This window comes from Polyodon spathula, chromosome 18, assembly GCF_017654505.1.
Source record: "Polyodon spathula isolate WHYD16114869_AA chromosome 18, ASM1765450v1, whole genome shotgun sequence".
Classification (NCBI taxonomy): Eukaryota; Metazoa; Chordata; class Actinopteri; order Acipenseriformes; family Polyodontidae; genus Polyodon; species Polyodon spathula.
This window is the reverse complement of record NC_054551.1, coordinates 29,468,502-29,477,262: the sequence shown is the minus strand read 5'-3', so window position 1 is coordinate 29,477,262 and position 8,761 is coordinate 29,468,502. Positions and strand designations below refer to the sequence as shown.

Below are 8,761 nucleotides of genomic sequence, written 5' to 3'. Positions count from 1 at the left end.
CTTGTGAATGTAATGGTCTAATTTAATAGTCTGAGATGGAAACCACTTTTTTTTTTTTTTTTAATAGCAGGAGTAGACTAATAAGAAAAACAACAACTAATCAAAACATAGACTATAGCCCTTTACTATTAAAACTATAGGTCAAATGTAACACAAATCCATTATTTTAGTAGTTCATTTTTTAACACTAAAATTAACTATAATCCAAATACAATGCAGGAATAGTGGATGCAGGAGCCATTTTCAGTGTTACGAAATTGATATATTTAATTTTGGAAAACAAATTCTAATTTACTTCAAGGGTGTTTTTTAACTCCTAACAATATGCTCTCCTTTCTCTTTTCCCAGGCCATGGTGGGGAGGTTTTGGATGTCACCCAGTGTGCAGGGAATGGTACGCATCTTGAGATCCTGAATTTGTGATTTTACAGATTGCATTACTGCTTCTAATTTACCCCAAATTGGTTCCACACCCACAGGACTGCTTCAATACTACTGTGTTTTCAAAGCAACTTCAAGAATACTGAGAGTAAGTCACAGCTTGCACTGGATTATTAATATTTGTATTAATAGTGTCATCTAACTCTCAAGGTAGTCTAAACCTGAGTTTTACTTTTCAGATCCAGCTGAAGTTACAAGCGAAATGATTGTGGTGGTTTCAACAGAGCCGCAACAGTAGACAGCACCGTCATCCACCAGATTGCACAATTAGCACTCTGAACCTTTACATGCAGTCTGGAAGTGAAAGGGCAGTGTTTGGACATCCATGGAGAGCCAGCTGCTCCTTTCCCCTCCCCCCTTCTCTGTGGGTAGATTTGATACATGCTCATAGGGCAATGTGGGGAATCTCACTTTGCCAATGCTTGTGCTGTTCCTTCTTAAATAAACAGCCTTCAGACTCCTTTGCTGCCAACCCAGAAATATTAATGAATTCGAAAGTTCATCACCACACACACAACAAGAAAAATGTTTCTTGAACAAGAACTGTTAAGTCTATAAGAGCTCTAAGAAGTGCCTCTCAGTTCTAGAATGTAACAGTGCATGCAAATCTCTATAATTATTTCTCCATGTAAAAACTTGAAATATGCCAGGCGTGGTCCTATTTAAATGATTTAAATCTTACTCAACACACCATTTAAACAGTTTATGCTTTTTGTCACTCTCTATTTACAAGGCTCTTAAATGAATATCTGCTCCACCTACTGTGCCTTGTCAGTATTACACGGTGTCATGGAAACAGAAAGTATCACAGACAAGGTTTTCTGTACTATATTATCATAATTTTCAGTCATTTCAATTCATTAAATGTTAATGGCTTTACTTGACACTAGATCACAACTCTAAAAATCTGAACTACATTTGTAAATCCCATAACCACTTTCATTAATCTCAGAAGAAATTGTGCAGTGTTTAATTTTAATAGACCATCAACTGTGTGGAAAATAAGGAGGTAATGCAAGCCAAAGTACCAGTAGAATTCATGATGTAACAATTAGAATCTGTACAAATTCACGTAAATGTAAACCACATCTCCTCTAACGTTAGAAAGCCACGAAAACGGACACATTAATTAAGCATATGCTCTTAATGAGCCGTTACTAGGCTGTCACCAAAGTATTTGTTTTAAGATGTTAAAGCGGGCTGGAATTGTGTAGGGTAATATTGGAGAAAAAGAAGACAAAGAAAACATGTGAGGTGTATAATTCACCCATTAATATACAATAGTCAACGGTAGGATATATAGTAATACTAAAAGAAACTATAAGTCTTTCTCAGTGTCTTCAATGGGGAAATTAGTTTTAGATCACATTGTTACATCGCTGAGTTCAGCGTTGTCTCCACTCCAGGATTATAAAGTGTGAACAACTCTTAATGGAGGAAATTAAGATGCTGGACCGGTCTGCCCATTTCAAACATTGACTTATGCAAGTGTGAACAGTTCAGGTATCGTTAGGTAAAGTCCAATCATGTAGGGAGTGGGGAGAGAAGGCAGAATTCAGCGAAGTTGGAAAATATCAGTAAGTAAAAGTAAATAAAAAGTATACAGGAAAGAAAAAGGTAGTACTTGATAAAGTTAGTTTGAGATAACAGTTGACAACTTTCTGGCACAATATTTTGAAAAGAAACACATTTATCATTTACAATGCCTTATCAGAGACAAGCCCCTTCATGACGTAACATGTAAAGAGACCATTCTTTACAGTCTTGTGATCAAATTCCTCAATCTACATTTCCCATAATAAAGGATACAGTATGGCCCTCATTTGCAGTTCAACAGGTCTCCATCCAAAACAAGTGGAGTCCACTTTCTAGACTCTCCACATCATCGTTCAGTAGAATGACATCATCCTGAACTGGTGAGGCAGTTTCACTGTCAGTTTTTTATTGTCCTCTTTCTCTTCCTTGAGTGTACACAGACTCAGCTTTGGTTTGCTCCACTTTATCTTTGCTAAAAGCTTCACCTGCACCCACTACAGCCAGCAGGCAACTATGGAACCTGTAAATCAACAGCACATAATGAACAGTGCTGTATATAATGAGTAATATAGATCTACAGCAGAGTATCAACCCCCTGCTAGAATCAACTAATCGTGTAAATATAAAACTGCAGATATCTGCTCTCAGATATGAGCATTAATAATTGTAAAGGGGAAGCTTAATTCAAAAAGACCCAACAGCTACTCAACTTTATTTGCTACAGTAGAGATTTAAAAAAAAGTTACAAATAACTGTGTAAAATGTGTATATAAATGTGTCTATCAATTGAAATTGGTCTGACAAAGCAAATTTATCACTTCATATATATATATATATTAAACTTTACCATGATTATTTTTCCTTTCTTGCCAACAGTTATCATTTCATTTCTAAATCCAGAGTTTAGGGCCACAGAGCGCTGTAAAGCATTTAAGAATAATTGAATCAGAAGTATAGGTGTCCAAAATGTATAGCTGTTTTTGTGCAACATGGTTTGTTTGCTTTTTTACCCAGGATTCCTCAATCTTAAATGTGAGACAACATATAAAATGCAATAATTGAATATTTTAAATATCCTAAAAAACTGAGGTACAGTATATCCATATTCAGAAAATTCTCTTTAAAAATATAACCTTAAAAATAACAAAATCTCTTCTAAACTTTTATTAATGGATAACATAGAAATTACATATTATATTCAAACGTGTCCACTTGTCCTGTAACTTTTTGATCACTGACATTGTTTATTGGAAAATAGTTGCAAAACTAATAGAAACTGGGTTGACATTTCAAACAGTGTTCAGAAGTCCAGTAGACTGATTTTAAGTTAATACGTGATTACAATACCAAGCCATACCAAGAGCTGCGCGTGGAGCACAAATGGTTCACATTTGAAGACAGCGTCGCCACAGGCTTTCCGTAGTCCTGAAAGCTGTGGACGAGTTGCAATACAATGTTACAGGATCTTAATGACAAATGTACAAGTGTACTATTTGTAAAGGGTATTAATAATAATAATAATAATAATAATAATAATAATAATAATAATAATAATAAAAACATAAAAAACAAGCAACACAATCTTCATTTCAGTTTAGTTCTTCAAGCCATTCAACTTAGAAGAAGCAGTACCTGATACTGTATCAGTTTAGTGTGTGTCTTGAAATAAAATTTCCCGTTGTCCAGAAATATTAATGTGTAATTTCTATTCTTATCCCATCAATTAATATTATCCGTCCAGAACAGGAGCTGGTGGTGAAATAAGTGTGCCTCTCGTTGATAAAACTTACAATATTTTTTTATATTTCCATCGCCACTCCCCTTCGAAGTCTATCCTTCTTCCATTGTTTGAAGTTACAGTATTTCCCGCTTCCATTTTGCAGCACGAATTACAGTTTTATTGTGAAAAACAAAAACGCGCTACACATTTTTCAGCATAGGATTTGATTCCTGAGAATCACATAAATATTGTACAGACCAGCATATGTTTGTAAGGTGTGCGACTGAAGAAAGTAGAACTTTTGTTCCACTAGTTTTTTTTTTTTTTTTTTTTTTTTTTTAGTTGAGTTAGTTGCACCACCTACAGGTCTGTTTAAAAATACCAGCTGCTATAAAATTACAGCCGGTTTGCAGTTCTTTGACCTGCAGGCTGGTGCACACCAGTGGTAAGTGGCTCAGATTTCCAATTAAACGTTAATGTCAAGATAAATGAAGAGATTTATGACTCAATAGTATTTATATAGATAGGGGTTAAAGTAAACTCGCTGTTTGAGTATATTGTGATAGTGCATACGAAATAACTTTGAAACGTGTCGTGTGCAGTTATCAGAACACGTGAACGGTACTGGTAAATTACCGTGCAAGTAGCATTTGTAGTACAATACTCTGCAGTTTAAACTAGAATGTCTCTATAAGGAAGTACGTTAGTGAGATGTTAATTAAAATGTAAATGTGTTTATTTTATTTTTTGTTGCTCGGAATCCTATGATAGAAACACCTGTTATTATGGCATATTATTACAACCATTATAACATGATTAAATATAAATTGAAACTGTTGTACTGTACAGTACTGTCAATTGAAATTGGTCTGACAAAGCAAATTTATCACTTCCACATATATATATACAATTGCGTGCTTCTAGTTAGTATATCTGTTGAACCTTATCTGTTTTATTCACAAGGTTTACTTCAACACAACAGAATTGTTTTTCAATTTTAGACAAAAGTTAAATCGCACGATGCAGTAGGTTACTCGTTAAGTAGTTTTATGGAATGTATGGCAAAAGAAAAGAAGCAGACTCTCTACTTTGTGATGACTTGACTGTATCTAAATCAAGCAACACCGCTGCACAGTATTTCGTTTTCTGTAAGGATTTATTTACACGGACACCGGGGTCAAGGGAAATACTTTAGTTAATTGTTAACTGAGAACCATTGTCGAGAAGGTAACTATACATGTTTATCAGAATTAATAACATGATCAGTATAGAATACTAAATTACAGTGCAAAAAAAAAAAAAAATGCTGATACTATGTAACGAGCACAACAAACGCGCTTTATCAATAATGTGTTTTCGATACATGGGCCCGAACTTCGTAAGAATAGCCGTTGGCTGGCCGCCGCGATCTATTTTGTTACGTGACTACAAAAACTCGTCCTTTAAATTCTATGCGCGGTAATGCTGCATAATTTATATATGACAAACATAAAGCGTCTGTTGACATAGTTCCATCATGCCTGTAAACTAGTTTTTTCAACATGTCTTTAATTTTGGTACTTTTAAGTTTCGTATAACAAATAGGTGCAGACACAGTAGATGCTGTAGAAACTGTCAAACTTTATCACATGCTGATTCGTGTTGTTGTTCTTAGATAGCAGCATGGCAACAAGAAAGTTGATGCGGGCTGTCGTGGTGTCCGAGTTTGGTGGTCCGTCAGTACTACAGTTCCAATCAGACATTCCCGTGCCCAATCCAGGCCTCACACAGGTAATAGCAATGTGTTGTTGATGTATTGCAGTGTTGTAATTATGAAGCAGAAGTAGACACCATTATCTGAAGATTATCTGTCACTTAAGTCAGGCATAAATGATTCACTGCCTGCCCTCCAGAACTCATTATATGAGCAGCAGGTCTAATGAACTATATACTTGAAGCTGTTTTAAATTGTCTGCGTCACAATGCTCAGTTTGAAATGAATAATGTCCTAATAGCATGGATCCACTGAGTAACCGTTTACTTTTTGTTAATTTTAAACCATGTCGTGGTGGCTTCTATAGTCTAGATGATTTGTAATATGATGCTATGACTTCTAAAAGAAGACGTTTTTGTTTAGTTGTACTTGTGTGTAATGCAAATTCTGTCCAGCCATGAAATGCAGCAGCGTTTAAAAACCTTGAAAACGCTGTCCCTGGTTTTGTAATGAAGGTTTCCTCATTTCCTTTTGTTTGTTTGTTTGTTTGTTTGACAGGTTCTAATCCGAGTCCATGCCTGTGGGGTGAATCCGGTTGAAACCTATATCCGCTCAGGTGCCTATGCTAGGAAGCCAAATTTGCCATATACCCCAGGTACAGATGTGGCAGGAGAGGTGGAGGCAGTAGGAAAGCATGTCAAAACATTCAAGGTAAACTACTGCATGGCAAAGAGAACCATTGGCCTATAGGGAGACTACTGTGTCTGACTAACCCAGTTACCCAGGGGATTTCTCTGAAATAGAAACTAGATGCCACAGGAGCGATCAGTGAATACAGTAACTTTATACACAAGCAATTTCCTTTCTGAAACAGCCAAGTGCAAGACTGGAGTCTATACAGAGTATTGCATTACAAACATAAGAGTGCCTAATAGAGCAAGTGTAATACTCAAACTGTAGACTCTTTTGTATAGCCTCTTGGACCCTCACCATGCAGTATACTGTACACTTCAAAATGCATACCGGAGGCTCCAAGAGGATATAATGTTAACTGCTGTAACTGTCTTTAACACAATGTGTTACCAATACTCCACTCGTGTCCCTGTAACTAATCTGATCTGTCGTTAGTCTGTCCAAAACATGGTGTGGTAGGTGCTGGAGGCTTTGGTCATGTCCCAATATGTGTGTGTGGTTGTGCTGTATGTTTAGCATTAGGACGTTCTTACTTGCCTGTCTTTTCCTCCAAGGCTGGTGACCGGGTCTTTACAAGTGGCACAGTTACTGGTGGCTATGCAGAATACACAATTGCTTCAGAGGAATCTGTTCACCCACTGCCTGACAATCTGAACTACAAGCAAGGTGCTGCCATTGGAATCCCATACTTCACTGCATACCGGGCGCTCTTCCATAAGTAAGTAATTGAATAACAGTAGTGTTTATTACAACAAACAGAGCACAGGCACAGATTGATGCATAATTTGGATTGACCACTTTATCAAGAACCTACTATATATTTGTTTTACATAAGTTTAATATACCGTTTTTTTTCCATTTAAATGTCGCAGTTCAGTTTACAAAAATATATAAATGTGGCAGTCTTAGTTTTCTGCATATATTTTTATTTTGTTTAGGGCTCATTCCAAAGCAGGCGAAAGAGTGCTTATTCACGGGGCGAGTGGTGGGGTAAGTATACAGGACAGCACAGTGATGCCTTTTTTGTGCCTATGTTTCTGATAATCCTGTCACCAAACAGTAAGATTAACCGTAAAAAAAAAATTAGATGAATTGTTTCTTTCAGGTTGGGGTGGCAGCATGTCAGATAGCCCGGGCCTTTGGAATGAAAGTGCTGGGTACAGCAGGGACCTGTGAAGGGCTCAATCTAGCACTGAAGAATGGAGCTCATCACGTCTTTAACCACAAAGAAAAAGGCTACATTGAAAAAATAAAGGTAGAGACCTGCTACTGAATGGCTCTTTGAAAGTCTGTTTTTATTTGCACTGGACCTGTATAGTGTGTGTTTAGCAGAACACCTTGGTACAGGTCTGTATTACTTTAAACTTATTACATTTATTGAATTAAATATTCTAATTGTTCATCTTTCAATGAAAAAAGAGCTGTTGCTCAACAGCGGTTGAGCTGTGAACAGAGGTTTGTGCTGAAAACCCACCCCATAAAAACACTAAACAGTTAAACAGTCATCTAGAAAAATAGTTCACACGCAACGTCTGTTACAGACAATTTACAGTGTTTCTAGAAAGATCGTCTCGCCAAGATATATATATATATATATATATATATATATATATATATATATATATATATATATATATATATATATATATATATATATATATATATATATATATATTACTATAGATTTGCTTAACTAATATACTTGTCTTCTTTTCCGCTGACTGTATGTTTCAGGAAGCTACCTGCGGACAAGGGGTGAATGTGATCATTGAAATGCTGTCTAATATGAACCTTAATGCTGATTTACAGCTGCTGTCATTTGGAGGCAGGGTGATTGTGAGTATTAAAACAGGCATTCAAGAGAGAGTATTTATTGTTGAGATTACTGTATATTCTATCTATTTACTGATTACACAATTACACTTTGCAGATTGTGGGCTGTCGAGGACCCATTGAAATAAACCCAAGGGACACAATGGCCAAAGAAACCAGCATCATTGGCGTTTCTCTGTTCAGTGCAACAAAAGTAAGACCGTATAGTACTATAGTTTTTAGTTTATTAGTATTGTTATTTTTTTGTAATAACTAAATGTATGATTTCTCATACCCTGATTAGCAATGATCTTGGACTCTTTACCTAAGATACGTTTAGCAAGCGCAAGATTAGTGCTACGGTCAGTGAAATTCATAAGATGCGTGCCAAAAATGGATTGGTGTATTGTTTTCTATATTCACAGAACACATAACATTACTGGCATGGCATATGGCATGAGGTATTGTACATGGCATGGTAAAAAGCCTCGCCAGGATTACTGTCTTAACCGTTTCTGCTGTTCATTTGTACAGGAGGACAGGGCAGAGTCATCTGCTTCGTTGTTTGCAGGATTGGAATCTGGGTTGTTATCTCCAGTAATCGGACCTGAGTATCCACTGGAGCAGGCATCACAGGCTCATGAAGATATTATCAGCAGCACTGGAGCCATAGGGAAGATGGTTCTGATAATGTGATCCCTTTCTTCCATTGCATGTGACAAGTGGTAATTAAATAGAAAACAAATTAATGGTGCTACAGTGGCACCAACAATTATTCAGACAGTCTCTGTGCATTTCAATATATATTAGTTTTATATTCTTGTTAAATTGTATAAAAATAAATAAAAGGTCCATCTGTCAAGCAGA

The 8,761-nt window shown here is 36.3% G+C and overlaps 1 protein-coding gene across 1 annotated transcript; it reads left to right on the top strand.

The window, feature by feature from the left end:
* Positions 1-4,085: 4,085 nt before the first annotated feature.
* Positions 4,086-8,761, top strand: LOC121331175 (quinone oxidoreductase-like). The gene is made up of 9 exons (XM_041278396.1): positions 4,086-4,141; positions 5,351-5,466; positions 5,948-6,100; positions 6,637-6,800; positions 7,021-7,072; positions 7,188-7,337; positions 7,817-7,918; positions 8,013-8,108; positions 8,429-8,761. Exons 2-9 carry the CDS (start codon positions 5,359-5,361, stop codon positions 8,588-8,590), a joined length of 987 nt encoding a protein of 328 aa, XP_041134330.1. The 5' UTR covers positions 4,086-4,141; positions 5,351-5,358; the 3' UTR covers positions 8,591-8,761.

Excerpts from the sequence above, each read along its gene's own strand:
- LOC121331175 (XM_041278396.1), top strand. The coding sequence starts at position 5,359 with ATGGCAACAAGAAAGTTGATGCGGGCTGTCGTGGTGTCCGAGTTTGGT. Across the intron at positions 7,073-7,187 it reads TTCACGGGGCGAGTGGTGGG|GTTGGGGTGGCAGCATGTCA; the intron begins GTAAGTATACAG and ends TGTTTCTTTCAG. Across the intron at positions 7,338-7,816 it reads GCTACATTGAAAAAATAAAG|GAAGCTACCTGCGGACAAGG; the intron begins GTAGAGACCTGC and ends TGTATGTTTCAG.